We start from the raw sequence: 26,546 nt of genomic DNA, 5'->3' as shown, positions 1-26,546 counted from the left end.
TCAACCACAGTGTGGTTGAAGACCTTCTTTTTTTTTGGGGGGGGGGGCTTGTCAGAGTTTTTGGCGGGCGAATTTGCCCCCCCCCCTTGGAAAATCCAAGGTACCCCACTGGTGAGGACTCTCAAAGTTCTCACTTCAAGACTATTCTTTCAGGAGTGTCGAAGCGTTGTAGTCTTTATCATTTTATATTTTATCATATCAACAGCGATGCTTTGTTTCGTCAGTGGTTAGAAATTACTGCTCACCATGTCTTATGTTGTTCAGTTATATTTTAGAAGAGCCGGTCTCCATTTTGTTTTATTTTGCTTGTAGCATTCTAATCAGGTTAAGGGGGTATAATAACATGATATATGGATGGTTACAATGTAAATTAGATTAAACGATGGTGAAGGGAAAGAGAGGGAGAATGAGAGGAAGAAGAATAAAAGTAATGCGAAAGAGTGTGAGGGTGTGTGTGTGTGTGTATGTGCGTGTGTGTGAAAGAGAGAGTGTTTCCTTTTGAGTGATAGAAAGAGGGAGGAATAGAGAGAAGTGGGGAGGGGTGGTTGGGGCTATATAAAAAATCATTATAGGAAACTGTTACCAATTTAGTTATTCATCTAAAGAAACAGAAAAAGAGACAAAAAATTAGATGGTGTGTGTTATATGGAAATTCATTGTTATTGTTTGGCTAATTGTTTTTGTTTTGCTTTGCCTGTCAAAGGTTTTATAAAAGAGTAGGAGGATCATGCGCAGTGACTTGTTGTTCATGAAAACAATCCAATGATACAGTAAGACCCCCCTCCCCAAAAAAGGCGTCGCTATCTTATATTTCAAACTACCATTATTATATTCGATGATACTAAGCTCCATCATGTTCATTCAGGTAATTATTGGCTACGGGCATCAAGTTTTATCATATTTTAGTCTTTGGTTTAATACCTAGGGTGTTTGTGCCCCCCTTGCCTTTCTTTGTAGTGACAGATCATACGTAGGGGAAGATTTATGTGGTGGATTAATTTCGGTGTGCAAGACAGTGCTACAAGCTCGACTAGAATTTGATAATGATTTTTAAATGTTATTGTTATTTCATTTTTTCACAGTGTCACCCTGGTGTTGGAACCAGACTGTTGTTCGAAGAAGTGAATTCTAATACGACCTATATCATGCTTCTAGGATCTGGCTGCTCTGAAGTAGCAAAAACTGTGTCCTTAGCAGCAGATCTGTGGAACATTGTTCAGGTAAAACAAAAGTTTTGATTGGTTATGCGGGAACGTTACCATGGAAAATGGCGAAGCTTACATCATGGTTTATTACAATTTTTATACAGAGGATTTTTGATCAGTTTTATTCTTTGTCAAACAGTTTAAATCAATAGTGATTATTTTTTCCATTGCATCGTACTAATCCCAACAAAATGAAGCGAGCAAAATAGGTTCTATACGAGAGAGCCTTGCGGAACACCACATGCAGGGTCTATTGGAATTCAATTAAATGCTTGTCATTAATTAATACTTGATTCTAACATCTTTGAGTTTTTCTGACTTTCGCAATCATGTGTAATGGCAAGCGGGAACACTATTTATTGATATTTATACTAAATTATACCAGATTGGCATTCAATTTATTATTCTTCCCTGTCAGTTTGTTGATTTGAACAAGAAGGTTTGGATGGAACACGAAACGTTGCTGCTATAGTGGTGTACGTTGGGGACAGTGATGATGATGTTAATGACGATGATGGTGATAATGTTGCTGTTGATGGTGGTGGTGATGATGATGATGTTAATGACGATGATGGTGATAATGTTGCTGTTGATGGTGGTGGTGATGATGACGATGGTGATGATGATGATGATGTTAATGACGATGATGGTGATAATGTTGCTGTTGATGGTGGTGGTGATGATGACGATGGTGATGATGATGATGATGGTGGTAATGGCGATGATGGTGATAATGTTTCTGTTGATGGTGGTGGTGATGATGATGGTGGTTGTGTGGGTGGTGGTAGATGGGGTGGGGTATTAGCGGTGATGATGACGATGGTGGTGGTAGTCGTTGGGAAGGTGACAATAATTATGGTGACAAAGGGATGATAGTGAAAATGTTTTTTTGATAACATGCAAAGACGATGCCCATAACCTCAAAAAGAATGTAAAAAGGAAACTCAATAATTCAAATCGGGATAAAATACAATAGACAAAAATCACATTAATAATAACGATGATAATTATCATTTGTTTCCATAGGTTTCTTATTCTGCCTCTAGCCCGGCCTTGTCCAATCGTGAAGCCTACATGTCGTTTTTTCGAACGAATGTCGCCGATTCTCTGTACAATTACGCCAGATTGGCGATAATAAAGCACTATGGCTGGCAAAGAGTCGCCACCCTCCACGAGAATCAGGAAGCTTACTCAACGGTAAATATACGTATGCATACACTCCAAGAAATGTCTTAAAGTGATCATTTCACTTTGTTCTGATTTAAAAAACTCTCATTTTGGTTCTTGAAAAATGGGCTTACCATTAGGCTTATAGTGTAAAAATACCATCCCAAAAGGTTTCAAAGTATTATATCTACAGGATCAATGTTAAAACCTTGGAGATGTAAACCAAAGTTTGAAAATAATTGGGAGTTGGTTTCAATGACTATGTGTATAGAGCGAATCTGTGCAACACAACTACATACAGTGTGTACAAGGTATACACTGAATGTCCAGTGCAGCTAATAATAGCGTGTGTATAGGAGATACACACAGCAGAAGGCAGTCAACATATAGCCAACGGACTTTTTGAATTGGAGAAAACTGGTCATAAGCTGAACCCGTCTACTAGACTGTTCTCAAAATCAAGCTAATAAATTGCTACTTGTATCTAAATTTGAATTTTTTAATCCTATATTGTGGTCTGTTTCAGGGGTTTTTTTAGGACAAATACAGGCACTCATACACATGTTTCGTCTCAGTTTGAGAATTTTTTAAATCAGCTCAGTGCTCACAAAGTTAAACGATCCCTTTAACAAATTCCAGTTAAATCTCACTGGCGTATAAATGGGGGAAGGGACTAGGGACTTACAAAGAGTTACGATTGATCCAATGAACCACACCTATATCTAAAATGCATGCTTCAAAATAATTTCTAGATGTGGTGTATAATCATATACACTCATTGTTTTAATGAAATTAGTGTGCTTTTTTCGTTTAGAAAGCACATCATGCAAATTTCCGAGAAAAAATTGAAATTAATGGATTTCCATATAGTTCAAGATGATCAGATCAATTGAAGAGTTTAGTTGCAAAAGGGGTTAGGTCCACTTTGGACCATTCCGAGAAAAAACGTGTTTTTTATTTTCACTTATTGCAATATTCTTATGAGAAACTAAATTATCATGATGTACTACCCTATCGTGTGAAAATAAAATTGGGTATAAAAGAAATCTACCTGTCTTCAAATTTTTCTATATATTTAAAAAAATAATTATCATTGTGGACCTAACCTCTTTTGCAAGTAAACTGAAATGAATTTGAATTTCAAATTGTCTTTGGTTTTATCAAAGTGACCAAGAACTTAGAGGTTTAGAGATAGAAAACAATAAAATTTATGAAAAATGGATCTAACACCTTTTGACAAATGAGATCTTTAGAAGAGTTTAGTTGCAAAAGGGGTTAGGTCCACTCCAAGAAATTAATTTCTTTTAATTCTCCCATATTGCAATATTCTTATTTTCATGATACCGCACCATGAGAACATAAAATTGAGTATAAGAGAAATCTACATGTCTTCACATTTTTTAAGATTCTGTATGGACCTAGCCCCTTTTGCAACTAAACTGAAATGGACCTAACCCCTTTTAAAAACAAAGTGATTTTTCTTTGCCATTTTAGTTCACTTTGTAATAGGAATTTCAACTTTTCTTTGGTATCATCTTATAGAGCTACTAAAAATCTATACATTGAGACATACAAATCAAATTTGATGAAAAATGGACCTAACCCCTTTTGCAAGTGAGCTCTTCAATTGTAGCCCTTTGTAAGACAGGACCCTGTACTCAGCATGCTCAGTATGACTGGTGTATTACTAGGTTCCATAAAGACTTGTTATCATAACAAATGCACAATTTCAATAGAATTCTCCCCCGTTTTCCACTCAACTCTTTCTTTTCTTTTTTTTTCACTTCGTAAACAACAGATTAAAAGATGATTACAATAATTTTAATCATGTATTTTCATATTGGAAATAGCTCTTACTTGAACCTGTGTTTCACAATTTTTTGTTTCTTTTTATTTTCTTGTATTTGTAGTTTCCTGTATCCGTTTTGCCAGAAATAGAATAAAATGAATAGATGGATAGCTTGATAGAAAAATGAATAAATACTCTCATCCAATAAAATGGAAAATGATAGCTTTAATCTGTTATTGCAAATTTGGTATAACTGCAAATAATTATGAAATGAAGCCCCGGTGCTTTTTACAAAGTCTTGCTCTTTCATTGCAATTTCTTAGAAGCCCATTCATTATGATGTTCAATAACATGTCACATGGCTATACCGATTTGATATATGAGTCAATAATCCTTCAACCGGCTGTACGCCCTAGTTTAGCTTTCATATCAATGGCTAAATTTTGACATGTCTAAAAGGATGTTTAACCTTACGACTATCAAGACAAAATCATTAATATTAAGTTCAAAAATTGTCTGTTTAAACAGGGGTTATAAAGATATCAATTAAAAAATGAAGTATTATGAATAATTTATCAGACTTCAGGTCATGAAAGCCTAAGAAGACCTGTACTCATCTTAAAATAAATTTGAAGGTATGAAGTAAAACAAATGAATGAAAACTTGGATTGGTATATCAGTGTGAATAAAATAAAAATGAAATATTAACTGAAGACATAAAGAATGAAAATTATAAAGAACTACACTAAGAAATAAAATGATTCCAAAGATATTGTATGATTAAGAAAATACCTATCAAATTTTGGTTTGATTATTTCGGTTATGTTATTTTGACTTTCATCCATTAAAATGTTGCTATCTTCATTTTTTTGTTTTAAGTTGATATCGTGTCGGTATTTTGGAAATGTGGTTTTTTTTTGCTTATGGATTCCTTTTTAATGACTTTACAGGCAGCTGATTTATTCAGTGACTTTCTTGCAGCTAATGCTGCCATTTTAGGTCGTTTGTTTTTGTTCCTATTGTGTTTGATTATTATGTTGTGTATGTATCATTCGAAGGGCTGCACATGCTGCCAATTAAGGTCGTTTGTATATTTTGATGTTGTGATAATTTTTCATGATTATACAGGCAGTTAATTTATTCAGTGAGCTTCTTGCCGCCAATGGTATCAATCTAACTACATCGGAAAGTTTCACAGTCGAACCTGGTGAGCAGATAGATAACCTGAAGGTAATTTCTTTTCATTTTTCATGTGACCTATACAGATGGGAAGGGGGCTTGGGGACTTTTCGCAATCAAGAAAAAAGTGAAATATGATCGCATATAAGTGAATATTGTGTCAAAATGATCTGTCACAAAATTAGATTTTTGTAATAGAAATGTCGAGCAAAATTTTGCCCGATACTCCATATCTGGCCCCCTCAGAGTTTTTGACTTGTCACACCACTGCACTCTTCAAAATATATATTCTTAATATAATGTAATGCTATAAACGAGCTGTTTTAATTGCATATTTATGTATATTATTTTTTAGTCGGAAAGTGATATGAATTGCATTATTTCATCGCGAACATTGACATAATAACTTGATCTCACAACTGTAACTTATGCCAAATTAATAAGATTATATTAAATGCATTTGATGTTAAAACAATTTTGCTTTATATTTTTGATAAATTTCTGGTAATAAACCATTATCCCTCCCCCCCCCCCGCGATCGACTCCCAAGATAAAATACCTCTCCACGTATTGTCTCTTTTAGCGATTTGAATATATGGCACTTAGCATGTCCAGTAATTGCTTCATCAATAGCCATACGACCTTAAACACCAATGCAACAGCTATCTCAGTGTTATGATGGTTATTGAGAAATTGTAGAAAAGTAGGGCACCAAATGAGAAGGATTGCGATGAAGGTGGTTGTCTTGGATAGTGAATTAAATTAAGTGCTCGGGAGAAAATAAAATCACTTTATTCGATAATTTTCAATTGACCTGCTACAGGCGATCAAGTTGATATTGGTATATTGGATACACTTTAATCATGTGAATTGCGTCAAAAAGAAAATCGAAAGTGTTTTTTTTAACCAACGTTGTGTGATCGTATTGACATGACTGAGACTTGGATTGTCGGGTCATGCCATTAGTGTTTTTTTTTCGTAAGACGAATCAGTAACAGTTGTGTGAAATAAAATATAAAACGCTATATTATTATTTTGATTATCACAAGATGACAAATTAAAAGTTTAGGTGGCATTTTCCCCATTTTTAGAATAAAACAGTCACGTCTTTGACAGGGAGGTATATACTGTTGTCTCTATGATAACTGCTGTCCCACTCAGCGTCTTTCCCAGTGCAATCCAATTGTTTTGTGAATGATAAAATTTGAGGTTTATACACTCTGATCAGGGGTCGCGGAACGGGGAGGGGCGGTGGGGGCTTCACCTCTCTTTTTTCAATAACCGTGACCAATGACGTAAACAAAAATGACCATCTCATTTTGGATTTTCTAGTCATGTATAATTATGGTCAGTCCTCACTTTGGAATCAGTGCCCTACTTTCAAAACCGTTCCGCCGCCCTTGATGCTTAATGTGCAGGTGAAATCAATTTCATGCAGATTAAATGCAAATAGTATCTCGGCATACTCAGGATTTAATTCAATCCAGACTTTAAGATTTATTTTTGAATCTCAAAATTTAGGTCAAATCTTAATAAATTGACTGTAAATCCAGTAACCAACGACTCAGTTTTCATAACCGATTTAGATTTACTCAAATCCATGTTATTGAGAGTGAAGACGCTGAAGAAAAGATTGTGAGAATGAATTCTGATTAAAGAAAAACGCACCTCAAACTCGTGAAACGATACCTCCGACAAAAGTCTTCGTCAACACGTCCCTAGAAAACGATTTCAAACTCTTTGTCCTCTCCTTTATTTTTGAGAGATTATTAAAAAATCATAATATTCATAAGGCGCTTTTTTTAGGGCGCAGATGGAATCGCTAACTTGTAACATAAGCCAAAATCAAATCTATTGAGACTACATTAAAACAGTGTTCTCCTTCTTCGCGTCTGTTGCACGTGCGTATACCTGTATAATAACATGATCGAATGCCATCAGACTGTATTGCCCCATACTCATCGAGTTGCTATACTATCACCATGATCATTCGAGAATGCATTTAGCAAAATCAATATGTTCGCCTTCACCTACCCATACCTACAGGACGAGACCATGACCTCCACTGTATCTTTTAAAACATAACCTTGTGATGATTTGAATAATATTGTAGATAATATCATACTTGCGCACAGATGGGGGTGTGGTTCTTGGGCTTGCCCCTACCCCCCCAAAAAAAAAAATCATGGACAAAAAAGAAATAAAGGAGAAAAGGAAAAACAAAGGAGAGAAAAAACGGTGAAATATTATGTTAACTGTTGAATATTACGTTAAATCTATTACGAGCTAAGATTTCTAAGATTTTCTCTCGCTCGCGAATTTTCCCAAATGTTGTGATCCGTGATTTTTTTTTACCTATTACGTCACTGTTACGTTATCATGGGGGTACTAAAGAACTTGGTGCTCACCAATATAGTCATAATATGTATATATATATATATATATATATATATTCTCGAATCATAGTTCTAACATCATTTTGGCCACTGCCATGACTGCGACTTAATTTACTCCGATAAGCTGGGCTGATTGGTCTAAGACTCTTGACTATGATGATAAAAGAAACTATAGTGACGGGTTCAACCCCAAGCACAACCCAAAGTGCCCTAGCAAGGCATTTTGTATCGACATCGCACATTTAAAGTTTATTAGATATATTATAATGCTACTGACTTCTTATCCAAACAACATTTCATTCCTATCCTCTTGACAAAAAACTCCAGGAAAAAGGAGCATGGATAATTTTTGGCAACTTTCAGGAAGTCATGGCAAGGAAGGTGTTTTGTGAGGTAAGTACAATTCGACTTTTCAACTTTCTCGCCCCTCCCCTCCCTCCTCAACCTTTCTCTCACTATATCTGTGCACGCTTTCTTTGTCTCTCACTTTTTCTTCCTCTCCCTGACACTCTCTTTCTTTCTGCATTCTCTTTCTTTCAGTGTTAGCACCATTTCAACGTATGTATCATTGGTTTAATAATGGAGCCTACCCAATTTCGCCCCCCCCCCCTCTTTCATGGTCGTAGAGTTTTTTTCGGGGAAGGGGCAACAGCCCAAACTCCATCTGCACGCCAGTGCCTAATACATAATGTGTTTTGCTAGAATTCTCACTTGGAAAAAGCAGGCCGAACTTGATATCTTATTCACATTTAGTATTTTTGTGATCCTAGCCATTTATACTGAGGTATATGGTAGTGGACATGTTTGATATCACGCTATCAGACCCAAGGAAAATACCCGGATGCCACCATGGTCGGGTGAAGGAGTCACGTACGCTCATTGTCGGCACGGTAAACCTTAATCAAAGGTGATAATATAGGACGGTCGAACATTATTGCAGTAATGAACAAGATCGTAAACTAGGTTGAAGCATGCCAGGAATAATGATACATTTTCTTTTGCTTAAATCACTTTCAACAAGAGACGAAACAGAGCAACACAGACGTGTGTAAAATAATTAAGAGTAATAAGTCCATGTATATCGTGAGTTTCATCTCGTTTGACAATTCATTAGACATGTCAGATTCACTCACATTATACACACACCCACACAATAAAATGATGAGAAATACATCTTATTATCTGAGTGGATTCAACGCGGATAATCATTTTGAATAAACTGTTCATCCACTTGACAAACTAATATGGTATACAGCACACTGCTTCTCTTCCTCAACTTAAGTTAAGGAAAGAAATGGCGGCGACGGGTGAGGGAGGGGGTTGTTGCGGTCAAGTTTTAAGATAAACCATTTTTGCTAAGAACCCCTTTTGCTTTGATGACAAAAAAGCCGTATGTATCAATTCACGTTGTATTTCTGACTCCCAGCCGGTGAATAAGAGATGAATAAAATGGAATGAAGCAGGTTACTTTGTAACTTTCAGCTATGATATAAGATGGATTCCCCAACGAAAATACTTATATGGATATCACGACGGGAATCCTTTCATTGAGAGATGAAAAAGACTTTGAATGAATAGCCTGCAGTGCCCTGGCGCCATTTTATGTTGGAGGTATAATATGATTTGAGATATCATATTGGAGTAGTATACCTTTTTAATCTAATTGGAAAGGCTTCTAATGCATCAATGGCATGCACACAGAGCCGAGAGAATATTACTCAATCGATAATAAGCATAAGAATTAAAGAGAAGGGCATGGCCTTACGGAATGCAGGAGGGAATATACCTATCTATCATAACCCTCTACAATATATTTCTCACTCACTCACTCACCCACACCCACACACCCTCAATGCTCACATGTCCGCAACACTCAGTCATCCCTCCTTTCTCTCTCCCCCTCCTTCTCTCTCTGTCTCCCACACACCATGGACTTATACACACACACACACCCCGCCGCCACACACACACACAGACACCCCACCCTCACACACGCACGCACGCGCGCGCGCGCATTTTTTTGTTTTAAATACACTCGTCCCAACATGCACTCACACGCTCAACCCCTCGCGCACGCACAATCACACATTAGCCTACTCACACACTCACACACCCACACACACATAACAATCCTCAGCAGGCCATATTATAGTCAATATCTGTCGATTTCTTTTCTTTTTTAATCCACGAGTTCATTATTTGATCCTTGTGAAATCATTGTAATTTTGAAGTAGTCATGTGAGATTTATGTCTTCATTCGTGTTATTTTGTTCTTCTTATTCTACTCTTTCTTACACATCGCTCAAACAGGATGCCCACCTCTTCTATATACCACCATTCTTTCTCTCTCTGTCTATCAGTATTTATCTATCAATCTTTTTATCTATCTATCTATCTGCCTGTTTATCCACATATAAATCAGGGCAAATTGCGGCTTTATGGCATATTTGCATTAAAACTTTGCATTTTATCTAGAAAGTATTGTCTATTTTCATACTCGTGACCGAAATGACCGTGATGGCTACTTAAAGTTGAATATCCATATAAATCCTCTTTTAATAATCATGTTCATGGTCACTACTTTCTTCATCAAATTCAAGGGCATGTCCACTTCCTTTTGAATGTTGCATTTATTACTTCATACTTTTCACCCTTTATTGGTTGGTCTTCCACTCCGGAGCTATTTACACCGTATTTACAAAGTGACTCGGCTCGCGGGTTCGACACGCAAGCCTCGCTCAACACAGCAACTATACACAAAAAAGGCGAGTTCGACACGGCTCGCGGATCACTGTGTTTGATACTGTCACCATATGAACTTCATCATGACGAAGCAACCTTTTACTAAATTAAATAGGATTTAACAAATCTAAGCCCTTTGGAATTTAGCTGTAGATTTCGGGATTTTTTTTTTTTTTTGGGGGGGGGGGGTTGGTGAAATTTTTCATCTGTTCCAAATCAAATTTTTTTTAAGTGTAAGCTTAATTTAGCAGTATTGAGAACATTTTGTATCAATTATAAGTCAAGTTGTGATGATCTGAATCTTGAATATGACAGGGTCCTCGTCTTTTGTTTCCGGCAGAACCTTTACAACGTTAAAAAATATGAATATAGTTCTTCAGTTTCAAATATTAAACAAAAAATGCAACGGTTCGGTAGCCTATGGAATACCAATGGATGAAATATTGCCATTACAAATCAATTCTCACATATCATACATGCAGGCTACATCTATGGCTCTTTAATCTAGTAATTTAATAAAGACAAGCTTACGCACTCTTGGTTGATGGCTTTGAATCAATGGCACTGACCTTAGAGTAAGAGCTCTCCGTATTTTCCACTTTGGAGAAAATGACGAAAAATAAGTTATACCAAGGAGCTTCCATGGTTAAACAAGGATCAGAAAGATAGAGATATAATATGCAGACAATCTTACGACCAACAACATAATTTTACGACCCCTAAGAGGAGTATTTTTTTTAATTATTTTTGCAAAGAAATAAATATACCTCTGTCACATATTAATTTTGTATAACTTAATATCATTAAAGAAAATAGTTCTCATTGCAAGTAATGACAATAATCATTATAAGTGGATGCGAGATTGATAGAGAGAAAGAGACGAAAGTTATCAAAGAAAGAGGCGGGAGAGATAAGATGGGGAAATGTGTAAACAGTTCCTGTTTGTCGAATACCTTCTATTCATTTCTGCTTCTCAGAAATTGTAATGAAAATATCACATTAAAAATGGAAAATAACACTTTCTTCCTTTGCCTATAGAGAACTTTATACTTTGCATTTCATAAACCCCCAGTTATATTGGTTATAAAACATTGGTTCTTTTACGAAGCAGCCCTTCTGCAAAACAAATTGGCGCCTTTCTCTGTGTCGAGTTCATGCCATAGTCATATCGACGATATCGACTTCAGACCGATCAAAGCTATTACGTTATTTCCGTTAACATTCGATTGGTCGGTTTGGCGTTGGCTTCGCTAGTGTGACAAATGCATATGCCTAATAATCTGTACAACTAGAATATATGCAACTGAATGAGACTCTCTTTAGAGCATTGCTATTAGTAAAACTCCGGAAGGAAATGAATGCTTCTATAAAGGAGCGAGTCGGATGAAGTTTTTTTAAAGGCAGTGGAGGGAAAATAATACATCCTTCATAATGAGATTTGAATTACATTGAAGGGAGCTGATATTATTGCGGTTTTTTCACGGTTCTGTTTCCCCTCTTTTGAATGGTTGAACGTGAAAAAAAACACGACCACGAAAATAAAAGAGAAAGGGAAAGAAAAAGAAAGCTATCACGGTAAAATGTTATTTCATTTTCTGAATATTTTGTCAAAATCTATCACAAACTTGGATTGTTGTAATAAAAATGTAAAATTTTGGGTTCATTACGACTCTGTTCGTAGTAATATTTTGTACTTGTATAGCGGTGGAGCGGTGTGGCCCAGTGGATTAGTCTTCGGACTTTGTAACAGAGGGTCGTGGGTTCGAATCCCAGCCATGGCGTAATTTCCTTCAGCAAGAAACTGATCCACAATATGCTGCACTCAACCCAGGTGAGGTAAATGGGTACCGGTAGGAAGTAATTCCTTTGAAGCTGTGTGCGCTGTGAACGTCTAGCTTAGCCGGGTAATATAGGAGCGCCTTGAGTACCTAACATGGTGGATATATGCGCAATATAAATACCCTATATTATTATAGCGATCATCACCAATATAAAGGACTTTGGATATTTATCAAATGGCCTAATAATAAAATACACTCATTGTGTGTTATTCTTTTCCTTGAAATAAAAAGATCATAACTTTTACAAATTAAAAGCATGCAAGTATACTCAGTTGCATGAAATTTCGAAAATCATCAAATTCATTCAAAACTGATTAACCAGTCATATTAATGGAATGAATTAAGTCAATTAATGTTTATCATTCTTGACTCGTTATTATAATTTACCCGTTGAATGAGATGAAGGCAAATTATTCCTGCCACCCCATGCCATCCGGCAACCTACTGGACACGCAAATTGTGTCTATAATTATGCTTATAATTCGTATCACTGCAAAAAGCAGGCACACGTTTGTGACCATTTCTGTTGGTATGCGAAAAAGTTCGTATTTTTTTACCAACAGGGTTTGGGCAGATAATGTGACCCCCCCCAAAAAAAAAATAAATAGATGAATAAAAAAGAAAATTGACCATCTCCATGATCTATCTGTGCAGTTGTATCTCCTTGGTTGTACGCAGCGGAGTATCAACGACTGTAAGAATTAAGGTTCTTCTTTAAAAAATAAAACGGGTAATGAATATAATCAAACAAATACTGTAGATACATTTTTTTTTCTCTCTCTCTCTCTTTGAACAAAATTATATTCTTTTGCAGGCATACAAGAAGAAACTATACGGTAAAAACTATGCATGGTTTCTGCTCGGGAAGTACAGCCCAAGATGGTGGGAGAAGGATGATAACACTACTACCTGCACGCCTGAACAGATATATACTGCATTGGACGGTTATATACTGACGGATTCGATTCCGATGAATCTATATCCGGATAGACCGACCATATCAGGACATGTAAGAAAAGTTATGTTCAAGTTCTGCCGTGTTTTAGATATTTAATTGTTACGTCAGGTGATGAAATGTTGCATTAAATAAAGTTTACTTCTCTGGGCTAGCCGAACGAGTGCGATTTGTGGTGGGGGTATGCACTTACTTTGAGCACAACTTTAACTGTAGCAAGATTGTGATTATGCGTTCCAAAAGTCAAATGCGAATTTGGAATTATCCGAATCATTTCCAAACATGCTCAACACCACGATCATGCCTTATAGTTTTTGGCTATATAACAAATTACATTCATAATTTTTTCCCAAAATTTCTATCAGACTTCCGCGGAGATTGCCGAGGTGTTCCGAAACAGAGCCGAACAGGCTGGATTTGATGACGTGGCTGTGACGTCATATGCATCCGATGCGTATGATGCTATGTGGAGTATAGCTCTCACATTGGAGCGGGCTTCATCAGACCATGGTGATTAACAATCATTATTTGCAATTTAATTATTCTCAAAGAATTAAAAATTCACATTCATCTCATAATCATGATAATCAAGTGGTGTATTAGATGAAATGTATGACTACCTGATAAATTGCGAGCAATGGTTTTAGACGGGTTTAGTTATGTAACACATCAACATAATTTCGTGTTTATAGTCTAAAATACTTAGTTTTAATTTGTTAATTAATCATTCAATTGGTAGATCAAGATTTTCATTTCTTAAACTTTAAACATAATCATTTTAACATGAGTCAAATATATAGATCCTACAGGCTAACGATTCTCTATTTCTTTCATATTGCGATGTTTTAGGTAATGATAAGCAGTACAAACAAAATGATTTTTGAAATGTTTTTTATTCATCTTGCAATTGTATAAATTGCATAAAGTCTCAAGCGCAGGACAGGTAACATATCAAATGTCTTATCAATCCGTATTATGATGGAAGCGTCACCCGCGGGTCCATCGCTTGATTGTATAGTATGTATTGCAGCCACTTACCATGTTTATGGCGCCATTCAAAGTGAAATGAAATTAAGAAGTGCGCCTCACTCGCAACCATTTCCGGTTCTCTATTAAACCGATCGATCGCCTGCCATCGTGAATGCTACCTTGCAATATGAAAATTGACCTGTCGTCGACCGCCTACGTTTTTAATTCAATTCGCAGCTCAATTAGCCGACCGAGTTTTACACAGAGTTCGTAAGTAATATACTACAGGTTACAGTGCGACTGAGTTCAATTGAATCATTTATTACGGGAGTATCTTTATGAAACAGATTTTTGGTCTGAGGAAGTTTAATGTGATTTCATTTCAAAATGTCGTATTGTAAACCAATTGTTCTGTAAATTTAGGCCTGCTGCTTTGTCGGTTGAGCCTTGCCAAAGTTTTTAGGTTGTCCTGGTTGCCCGGAATATAACCTGTATGTAGGACAAATCTATGAATTTGAATGTAATCAAGTGAGTCAATAAATTCAATCATGCTTTCATCCCCTAATTTTATTTAGATCTCTCATCTTTATCATATTAGATTTAAACAATGTTTCTGGCGAACTACACGAGTTCTCTTACGAGAGCCAAGGCACAAGAGAGCATTTTATCAATACACTATCAACCTTGCAATTTGAGGGATTCTCGGTAAGCCACTTTACATTTTCTCTCTTTATTTAATGTAGGCTAAATGTATCAAATCTAGTCATGGAGTGATCGATGATGATGACGATGATGGTGGTGGTGGTGGTGGTGATGGCGGTGGTAGTGGTGGTGGTGGTGGTGATTGATGATGATGATGATGATGGTGGTGGTGGTGGTGGTGATGATGGTGATGTTGATGAAAGTGTTATATTGAAATAACTCATCACATTATCATTACTCATTTTCTTAACTTGTGTTTTCTTTCTGTTCTTTTTTCTCTTTCTGTCCCGCTGCCCCCCCCCCCCTCTCTGCCTACCCCCTCACTCTCTCCAATCCCATTTAAATTTAATAAATATATTTATTTATTTCAATTTACTTTTTTTCTGAAATGATCAGGGATCTGTAAGCTTTACTGATGCTGGTGACCGTGAGGGACTTATTGAGATTCGTCAAATCAGAGGTAAATCAATTTCGATTTCATTTTTGCCGGTGAAAAGTAAAATTCAAAATTGATTTTCATTCAATAATGAATTAAAGCTTCTAATTGATTTCACGTTTTAACTTCGATTCCAATGGCAATTGTTCTGCCAATTGCAATTTGAGATTTTTCTTAAAAAATTTATATTTATATTTCAGTTCCAATTTAGATTTCGATTTAAATTTCGGTTTCAATTTTAAGTTCAATTATAACTCATATTTTAGTTTCAATTAATACTTCAATACTAGCTGCAGCCAATTGATTCGGGTTCAGAATCTTTTCAATTTTCAAATCAAAAGTTAATGCCAATTTCAACTTTCTCTCTGGCTAGTTAATTAACATTTTAACTTTCATTCCCATTCCGAATCAATTTGTAGTTATCGTTCTAATCATTAATTGTTAATATTTCAAGTTTAAGATCATATACAGTCCAACTTCCAAATTATAACATGTCATTTTCTTCATAGCTTGCCAACATTAATTTGAACGAAGATTTTGCATTCAAATGCAAATGACGACTGTTCCAAATCAAACTCATCCAAGACTTAAACGACAATTGGAAGCACAATTACTCGATTTGTGATGTGAAAAGTGTTTTTTATTTCAACAGATGGCGAAGAGATCGTAGCTGGTCTTTATTCATTTCATGGCGATGAGCAACATGGAACGGACCTAAATATCACAGATATACAGTGGTCAGGTAATTTAAACATGTTATGAAAAATGATTGGGATTGAAAAAGAACTCCTTTGTTGATGATAGAAGATTATTCATGACAGTTTAAATAGTTTTGGGACTGTTCAGACCATTGGAGTAGCCTCCCAAGTTCACATTGCACCTCACACAAAATATAAAAGACATTTTCCCTTTACGTCCATTTGTAATTTTGTGTTTGCCCCCTTGCCGCCCCTCTCCTAAAGAAACAGCTCCTGCCCCAAGATCCGCACATGACAAAAGTCCATCGCGATTTAAAAAAAAAGGTATAATGTTGCTTTTTTTTTTATTACAGGAGGCAGACCTCCCAAAGATGAGACAACGGAAGAGATAGTATTCCAGACCATTCCTCTGCTTTATCTTTACGTAGCAGGTGGACTGTGTGCCGCAGGGATAGTCTTTGCCTCCGTGTGTCTTCTAGCTACTATCATACTGTGGGAGAGATCGTAAGTAGTATCTAAAAACGGGTAACGTTCGACATTCGTCATCCGGTCACTCCAAAAATGAAGTGAGGTTCGTTCATATGAATATAACTAGTGATTTAATCATGATAACGACTTCGTCGAGGATGACGATGACGAAGATTATGACGAAGATAGTGAGGACGATGATAATGATGATGATGATGAAGATGATGATTATAATGGGGACGATGATGATGATGATGATTATAAAGAGCATGATGATGATGATGACGACGACGACGACGATGGTGTTAATGATATGACAAATACGATGAAGGTGATTACGATGACGATGAAAAAGAAGACGATGATGAAGGTTGAAATGGTGATAATGATAATGATGACACTGACGATGGTGATTATGATATGGTATGAAGAAAATGTAAATTTGATGATTTTGATTATAATGTATATCTGTTTTTTTTTCTATTTATTTGGCAGAGCATTTTACAGAGCCTCACCGTTATTCTTGGTATTGGGCTTACTTGGTTGTGTCGGGATGTATGTATCTATCTTCTTGATGGGTGTTGGAAGTGACGTCATTGGACCTGATTACCAAGTCATTATTTGCACGGTAAGCAATTTAAGTGTGGAGATGCTCGATAAATCATTAAGAGAAACTATTTAGACGAAATGATTTAATTCCGGTATACTAGCAAGTGATCTGTTGTTTTCTTGGGTTGTTTTAATCATAAATCAATAGCATCGCCCTTTACATGAATTTAATTTGCAATTCGTAATGTATCACTTTCTTTTTTATTTCATTTTTTTAAGGTGAGGTCATGGACTCTAGCTCTGAGTTTCTGTTTGGCATACGGCGCCCTCTTCGCCAAAATCTATAGAGCTCACAAACTACTCGTCTCCAAAGCGAACCTGTGGAACCCAGTAAGTTCAAGATACAAAAATATGATTAGGTTTTTTTTGGGGGGAGGGGGGGGGGGTAACGTAGGAATATTAAGATGCGAGATGGGATGCAAATGGTAATGGTGAGTGAGACATTGGCGGTGATGGTGGTGACGGTGATGTTGTTCCCTTGGTGGTGGTGATAATGATGATGATGATGATGGTGGTGGGGGTGGTGGTGGTGATGATGATGATGACGATGATGGTAATGATGATGATGATGCTGACGATGATGATGGTGGTGGTGGTGGTTATGATGATGATGATCATGATGGCGACGATGATGATGGTGGTGGTGGTGTTGGTGGTTATGATGATAATGATGATGATGATGATAAAGACAATGATGGTGATGAAGGTGATGTACTAGTGGTGGCCATAGAAGAGATCTAATTTTAATTATCTTTCATATCACAATCTCAGGGTGGCCATTTTCCATTTATGTTTCGGTCGTTGATGTCGATATTTCTCTTCTGTGTGATTGTTCTTATCGTATGGACTGTCTGGTTTCCTATTCAAAGAGATGTCGTCTCATCCGGGAATGAGGTAAGATAATGAGCGTATCATCCGTTTCCATGGTAATGTGATCAGATTCCAGAGAATGCAATCATAACCGATATTAGAGAAGGCGTGGAAGCACTGGAAATTAAAAGTGTTAAAATTGACACCAGTGTTGTGTCTATAAAGGACTGCACAATAAGGTGTTCAAAATTAGATGACACGACATTTGCTCCTGCGACAATTGCTCTGGGCTTTACTTCGTCTGAGTTAGGGTTGCAATGTGATTTTATGTTAGGTTAAAGGTAGGTTTATGGTAGGGTTTACTATGTTCAATAGTAGTGAGATAACAATGGTATAGTGTTACATCCAGTGTTGAAGTTAGTCATTCGATTAGTGCGTGGAATGGAACAATTGTCGCTGGAGGAAGTGTCTTGGAACCTAATATTTTACCCTAAAGTTTGAACACAAATTCAAACTGTGTTAAAACAAAAACCGAATGTGTTATGATATCACCAACGGGTGTCGAACTAACACCGTGAATTTATAACTGGTGTAAAATGACTGGCATTGCCTTTTATGGTCATCCGATAACATGTTCAATATCGCAGTGGCTTTGAAGGATGAACGCTACTATTAAAACTAATTCACATTAAGGCTCTCGTGACTGTTTGGAAGCTTTAATATTGTTACCATGACAACGATTAAATTGGGTTGGTTTATTCCGACCCCCTTTGTCATGTTCGAAGTAAAAGTTTAATCGATTGTTTTTAAACCCTTCTCTTAAAACACGTTTCCGTATCCTCTCAAGTTGAAAATTTTGCTTCAATTGTTACCATGACAACCTCGTCTTTTTTCCCTCCCTTCGTCATGTACGTAGTATAAGTTTAATGAATCCTTGTCAAATCATCGCATGAATAATAAAAATATTCGTCTGCGAGATGCTTTAAAAGGTTTTTGAGAAAGATGGAACCATGACAGTGCACAATATTTGCATCCCGACCTTCCCATCTTTGTCATGTCTAATGTGCGTATAAAAAAGTTTGTTCAGTATGTCCAATCGTTTGGAAAGTAGTCTTCATAACAATGTGTTTAAATCAAATATGTTGGGAAGTTTACTATGTTCAATTAATGGTGTGACAACAAATTACTTTGAGGCCTGCTCGTTATTTTTTTAGTTCCTCAGTTTCCATTGTTGCTATTCATTGTATAAATTTTGATTACTTGCTTATCATTTTGATATTTTTTTTAACCTTTTTATTATTCCTTCTGTTTCATTTTTTCCCAATCTTGTGTTTCTCTCCCCCTCATTTTCACCCTTCCTCTTTCTCGTTTCCCCCACCCCTTTCTCATTCTCCCCCTCCCTCTCTTTCACATTCCCCTAATTTCTTGTCTCCCTACCCCTTTCTGTCTGTCACTCTCCCTCTAACTTTTGCCACCTCTCTCTTTCTCTCTCCTTTCTTTCTTTCTTTCTTTCTTTTTTCTTTCTTTCTTTCTTTCTTTCTCTCCTTTCTTTCTTTCTTTCTTTCTTTCATATTCCCCCATTCCTTTCTTTCTTCTCCCTCTCTTTCTATCCCCCTCTTTATCCCCCTCTCTCCCCCTCTCTCGCTTTCTCTCCCCCTCCCTTTCCCACCCTCCAATCTTCATCTTTCTCCCTCTAGTACAATGAAGATACGAACACCCTGTATCGTTTTGAAGTAGAGTATTGTCTTCGTGGTAATGCTCTTTACTTCACCGGAACCATTATGGGTTTCCTTGGTCTTGCTCTGCTCCTTGGTAAGTGTTTGATACATAGGCCTATTAAAAAAGAAATAATTCATAAATCTTTTTCCCCTAGAATGAAGAATCTATAAGTCATAAAGTGATTATTACCATGGGCAGCGTAAGGGCACTTTTACTAGGGGTAGGTGGGGGGGGGGGGGGGTAGGCAAGGTACTAAGCCCTGATGTTGACTTCATTTTTTTCCTCAACAACAATAAATGAAAGGTGTGATATGTAGGTACAGGACTTAGTGCGCTCTTTAGCTTTCCCTTTTAAGGTAGAAATATAAAGAGCAATTATGCGTACATGACCATAAAACTGCTCCTAAAATTATACATATTGTTATGGGGGCCATTCTCTACAAGCAGTTTGCTTTTTATGGTCCTAGCCATATTTTGTACCATTTATTACATAATTATGTACACTGTTTGATTTGTATACACATATTTTTATGGTTGAATAAAATTGAATTGAATTGAATATTATCTTGCAAATTAAGACTGAACCATGTTAACCCTAATGTCCCGACAATGATTATTGTCACTAAGGGTATCCATCAGGTTTGTATCATTGTCAGCTATCATTGCTGTAATTCTAGATATCTGAATTGTAATCATTATTAACAAATGCCCTATTTCATGGTTACTGCGTATAAAGCTTTCTTTTCATTTCTTAAGAGTTTAATTTAATTTCCGTACAAGAAAACATTGATGAAATATGTATTGTTTATGTCATGTATGATTATTTCATGATTTCTTAGTATGTTTTATTTATTGTTTAGGTGCATTTTTATCTTACGAGACTCGTGCAATGAAGATCGTGACATTGAACGATACCTTTGTATCCGGTATTGCTGTCTACTGCTCGGTAACATTCAGTGTCATCAGCACTCCTCTCGCCTTCATCCTAGGGAATAATCCTCAGATTGGGTACCTTACCGTGGCTAGTATGGCATGGATCGGTGTTACTCTGGTGCTTATCATTATATATGCACCGAAGGTGAGTTGTGATGGTGACGATGGTGGTGGTGATGATGTTTTTGTTGATTCTGATGATGGTGGTGGTGGTGATGGTGATGTTTTGGTTGGTGGTGACGATGATGATGATGATGGCGGTATTGGTGGTGGTAATATTGGTGATAAGTTTGATAATGAGGATGATGATGATGTTGATGATGATGGTGATGTTGATGATGATGATGTTGTTGATGATGTTGTTGATGATGATGATGATGATGTTGTTGATGATGTTGATGTTGATGTTGTTGATGATGTTCTTGATGATGATGATGATGATGATATTGATGATGGTGATGATATTGATGATGTTGTTGATGATGATGTTGATGATGTTGTTGATGATGATGTTGATGATGATGATGTTGATGATGATGGTGATGATGATGATGATGTTGTTGATGATGATGTTGATGATGTTGTTGATGATGATGATGATGATGATGGTGATGATGATGTTGATGATGATGATGATGATGATGATGATGTTGATGATGATGTTGATGATGGTGATGATGATGATGATGATATTGATGTTGTTGATGATGATGTTGATGATGGTGATGATGATGTTGATGATGATGGTGATGATGATGATGTTGTTGATGATGATGATGATGTTGTTGATGATGATGATGATGATGTTGATGTTGATGATGTTGTTGATGATGATGATGATGATGATGATGTTGATGTTGATGATATTGTTGATGATGATGATGATGGTGATGATGATGATGATGATAAGTTGATGTTGATGATGTTGTTGATGATGATGATGATGATGATGATGACAATATTGATGATGATGATGAGGGTGGTATTGGTGCTTGTGATGACGATAATGGTGATGAGGATGATGATAGAAAACACATTCGTCTTATAATATTCGACGGCACCATAATGTCTTGTCCTCATTATATTGCTTTTATCTATAACTCCCCATTCATAATTTAACATTTTCCAGCATCATGCACTTGTACTTGTACTTTGATCTCCATGATGTAATGTGTAAATGATTATATTGTTTTTGGATTTAGTATGTAAAACATTTTAGATTCAGTTTGCATGATTTGTGTCTCATTGTTTTGCTGCAACGTTCCACCTCCGTAATTTCTTTCACATAGTTCCATGCAGTTCGAGGTACTTGGAGTCAGAGACAGAACTCGCAAACAAGAACGATCCAAGAGATCTATGACGAGGAGGTCGACGAAGAGACGAAACTCAGGCACAAGATTGATGAGGTATATAGGCCTTTCTTTCATTAAAAACATGTCTCATGTGTCGCGGAAATTATGAAGGAAATGAAATGATTTTATTTCAAAGTTATGGAAAGAAACAATGGTAGATAATGATGTCGGGTTAACATCATCCATTTTTAAATCCATTGTCACCCATCTCTCATTTTCTACCTGTTATAGGTCGATCGTGATATTGAAGAATTTAAGAAGGAGATCGCTCGTCGCAAGGAGTTTGGCCGCCAATCTCTTTTCAGAGGATTCGGGATCTGGTGCTTCGGTCATTCTCTCAGGCTCAGCTGTGGACATCGCAAGGTCAAGGTATGTTTTATCTTGTACCCCCGCCTTTCCACCATTTTAAATCCTAATATTACAGTCACACCAAAGAAACCGAATCCAAAGCTATCGATGGTGTATCATTGTAGATTAAGTTTCAGCTTTAATGATAATAATATAGATATATTTAACCAGGAAAAAAATTATGAAAACTGTTCTCCCAGCGGGCCCTGCTATCATTAGTTTCCCGGCTGTAGCTTGGCTGCCTAGGTGCTCAAGCATTCAAGGAATTTCTTCCTACCTGGTACCCATTCACTTCACCTGGGTCGAGAGCAGCGCAATGTGGATGAATTTCTTGCTGAAGGAAATCACGCCATGGCTGGGATTCGAACCCACGACCCTCTGTTTCAAAGTCAGAAGACTAATCCATTGGGCCACAACGCTCCACTTTAATCGATTCCAAATCGATTTTTGTTTATGCGGAATAAGCCAGGACCACCTTGACCATGTTGAATATAATAGCTTTGATCGTTTGAGATGGGTAACATTGTCATGATTGTGGTTTCTTCCCAAATATGCTAATCAACGTCAATATCTCAAAGGCCAGTCACTATCCCAATAACAACGGTTCACGTGATGGTGGTGGTGGTGGCGGTGGTGGTGCTGATCGTTGTGGAGATGTTGAAGATGATGATGGTGATGATGATGATGATGATGATGATGATGATGATGATGATGATGATGATGGTGATGATGATGTTGATGATGATGTTTATGATGATGGTAGTGGTGGTGATGATGATGATGATCATGATGATGTTACTCATGATATGTGTTTATGATGATAAAGATGATAGTAATATCGACATGTTTTAAATCTAGTTACCCCATTGCCGATTGCCACATCACGGCGCCGTAGGTCTATTTAAAAAAAACGTTCAGCTTCTGTTTTGTCATAGATCCCATCTCTTCACACTCAAATGCGCAAGCCAACAATGACAGAGTACGACAACCACGCCCTCGAAGCTTCAGACTGGAATCTTGCCCGATATGGCACCCACGAGCCAGGGTCATCTTCATCAGGCGAGGGGTCATCGGGAAATCAACAAGAAAACAATGAGAGGGACACCGAAGCGACCAACAAAGTCAATTCACAGTCAGACTTGACCAAACTCTAGGAGGATCTAATGATAATTATATCAGCCATATCTGGAGTTTAATTGATGCTTCTTCTCTTCAGTTGCTTTTATATCTGTTTTTTCCCCTACAAAACCACTTTGAGTAACTGATTTTAATAAACTTGGGGGAGATGATCAAAAGGAGTTTACTCTAAATCAATCTACTCAATTTTAAAGACGTAACTTGCTCTCAGAGATATTTCTGAAGATTTTTATTGACGTAAATTGGCTTTTCATTTATATAATTTGTTTATTTCGAATGAAAACTGATCAACATGTTTACAGATGAAGATATATATATAGTGAAAAATATATATGTGTATAATTATTGATTCTAAGTTAAAGATGCCATTTGTATTTTGGTATGGTTTCTTAATATCAAATTGAAACAAACAATACTTTCTTTGATTTTTTGAAGTGGGTATACATGTATACCTATATTTGAAGCCATTGTGCGTTCCCATGGATACATCGGTAACCATGGATACATCAAACGCTAACAATCTATTCACTTACATGTAAATAACATCCTACATGTTCTATTCTAAGTGCCGGTGGCTTTTTATACCATTGATATTTACATGTTTTTTTTTGTTTAAACAAAAACCCGTCAGGTTATTTTTATGTCACTTTGATATTCATTCACGTCATGATGGTTTATTTCAACCATTTTCAAAACAAGGATAAATGTATCTGTGAATTACTTTTTATGACAACATGACGAACATTATTTACACGTGTTTTTTTTAAGAATAAAGAATTCGTATATTATTTGAAAGACGTGATGCTATTGCAGTTATTTACATCATGTACATACTTTGCCGGTAAAATGATATTTATGATAAATATAGTTTTATATTTAGTTCTTATACTATTAAGTGCTTACGTTTATCATGCATTTTGAATACTTATGTCTTGAATCTCATATTTCGCCTTTTCATACTGAATAATTTATTTGTTGATGTCTTGATTCGAGAGTTCAGATAGATAAACGGAGTTGATTACATTGCCATGGTTACTGAAAAACATCACTACCGAGGCACCCGGATTTTTAAAGGCAATGATTTTTTTTGGGGGGGGGAGAGCGAAAACCATCTTAACATGAAAGAAAAATGTTATTAGCATCGGAGATCAAACGTAGGGGGCGTTGTTAAAAACCCCTTCCTCGAAATGGATTAAAATTGAATTTCATATTCAAATTCAATCATATTAACTGCATCTTTGGACTTGATTACTGGACCCTGTCTTACAAAGAGTTGTGACTGATCCGATCAATCACAAATATGGACGGCCAGCAACGTTAACACCTAACATGCATAGATATAAATAATTCCTAGATATGATGTATATTGATACATGCACATGTACATTCATCGTTCTCTTGAAGACTCAGTGTGATTTCTTTTTTGTTTATTAATTTAATTGTGCAAATTTCCTGTAGAAAAGGTTATGACACTGATGGATTTCCATAGAGTGACGATTGACTAAATCAATCATAACTCTGTAAGACGGGGACCAGGGCCCTGTTGTACAAAGAGTTACGATTGATCCGATCAATCGCAACTATGGACGGCCAGCAACGTCAACATCTATTATGCATGTTTGTTCAAAATATTTTCTAGCTGTGATGTATAGTCATGCATTCATTGTTTTCTTGAAAATTCACTGCGCTTCTCTTTGCAAAAAAGGACATTGTGCAAATTTTTCGTAGAAAAAATGACACTGATGGCTTTCCATACAGTTACGATTGATTGTATCAATCGTGACTCTTTTTAAGACGGGGCCCTGGTCTGCGTCTGACAATTATGAATCAAATTGCAAATAATTATTTCTACTTTCCCCCTTTTTGTGCAAAAGACCCTTTGTCGACAAGCTCTGACCAATTGACCAATAAGCCTGTGGAGAACTCGCCAGAAAAAAAATATTGCTATGAAAGTACCTGATACACCCCAATCTCTAAACAGTTCCCTCTTGTATCTACGTGTTTGACAATGTTAATACCACGGTTTTGAAGAAGCGCATTGAGAAGGATTTACTGATTGATTGATTGATTTTTATTACTCTCCACCATATATTAGTATCCATATTGATGTTGTTATTTTGTCTGCACAAGTGTGTTGTCCCCAAAATTTCCAATTTATGTCATAAAGTTACCATGAAATCGTTCATTTTTTATTAAAGTGATAACATTGTTTTGTCATATGTATGGGAAAATCAATTATCATATGATTAAGCTTGGAGTGATAAATCCTCTGTGAATCCAATCTTATTTTAATCTGATGTATATCGTCACTGCATTGATATATGAGCACTTTGTATATAATCGGAATGTATTTGTATTATTTTTCACTTCAGCTGTCCAAGTCAAATAAACTGCCTCACAGAAACAGGTTTGAAAATTTCACTTATTTTTTCTTTCTAGTTATCATCATTAATATTACTATCCCTTGTAACTACGATAGTACATACATGGGGGTGGACGGTAAATTGCCAATTCGTCTACTGCCAACTCGTCCACTCGCCAAATGGTCTACATTCATTTAGTGTAATGTCATTCCATCCGTCGACATTTCGTCTAACAACCATTTGATCATCACTTCGTCATAATCACCATTTTGTCTATGACCATTTCGTATCATAACCAGTTGGTCTAATATCCAATTCATTTTCATCCATTTTGCACAATTAACACTTATTACGCCAAACGGCATATGGTCTAAACGGCTAATTGGACTAACTGGTTATTAGACGAAATGGCAATTAGATCACGTGGATAGTGGACAAACTGATGGTAGACCAAATGATATGAGACGAGTTGGCAATTGGACGAATTGGAATTAGACGATATGGAAATTAAGCGGGTGGGCAAGGTGCCCCCTAACGGATTTTTGATGAACTTTTTTTCCAACAGAAATATAGTTTCCCTTCGGACGAGATAGTCCAGGTGGGCAACTGCTTCTATTAGCGATTATTCGACAGAGAACGGGTGTAATCTCATCCTGATACTTTTACAATCAAGAAGAAAACAAGAAATAAATGAAAATGGGTGTACATAAACATGCATTAATCTCGGGA

The 26,546-nt window shown here is 36.5% G+C and overlaps 1 protein-coding gene across 1 annotated transcript; it reads left to right on the top strand.

Moving 5' to 3' along the window:
* The first annotated feature begins 1,117 nt into the window (after positions 1 to 1,117).
* LOC121430509 (gamma-aminobutyric acid type B receptor subunit 1-like) lies at positions 1,118 to 24,534 on the top strand. Its single transcript, XM_041627790.1, has 18 exons — positions 1,118 to 1,220; positions 2,232 to 2,402; positions 5,290 to 5,391; positions 8,064 to 8,129; positions 13,134 to 13,328; positions 13,640 to 13,784; positions 14,842 to 14,948; positions 15,342 to 15,405; positions 16,034 to 16,123; positions 16,433 to 16,583; positions 17,043 to 17,175; positions 17,376 to 17,486; positions 17,928 to 18,050; positions 19,664 to 19,778; positions 20,545 to 20,762; positions 21,907 to 22,023; positions 22,201 to 22,338; positions 23,253 to 24,534. Exons 1-18 carry the CDS (start codon positions 1,146 to 1,148, stop codon positions 23,469 to 23,471), a joined length of 2,340 nt encoding a protein of 779 aa, XP_041483724.1. The 5' UTR covers positions 1,118 to 1,145; the 3' UTR covers positions 23,472 to 24,534.
* The last annotated feature ends 2,012 nt before the right edge of the window (positions 24,535 to 26,546 follow it).

This window comes from Lytechinus variegatus, chromosome 17 (assembly GCF_018143015.1).
Source record: "Lytechinus variegatus isolate NC3 chromosome 17, Lvar_3.0, whole genome shotgun sequence".
Taxonomy (NCBI): Eukaryota; Metazoa; Echinodermata; class Echinoidea; order Temnopleuroida; family Toxopneustidae; genus Lytechinus; species Lytechinus variegatus.
This window is presented reverse-complemented; position numbering and strand designations above follow the sequence as displayed.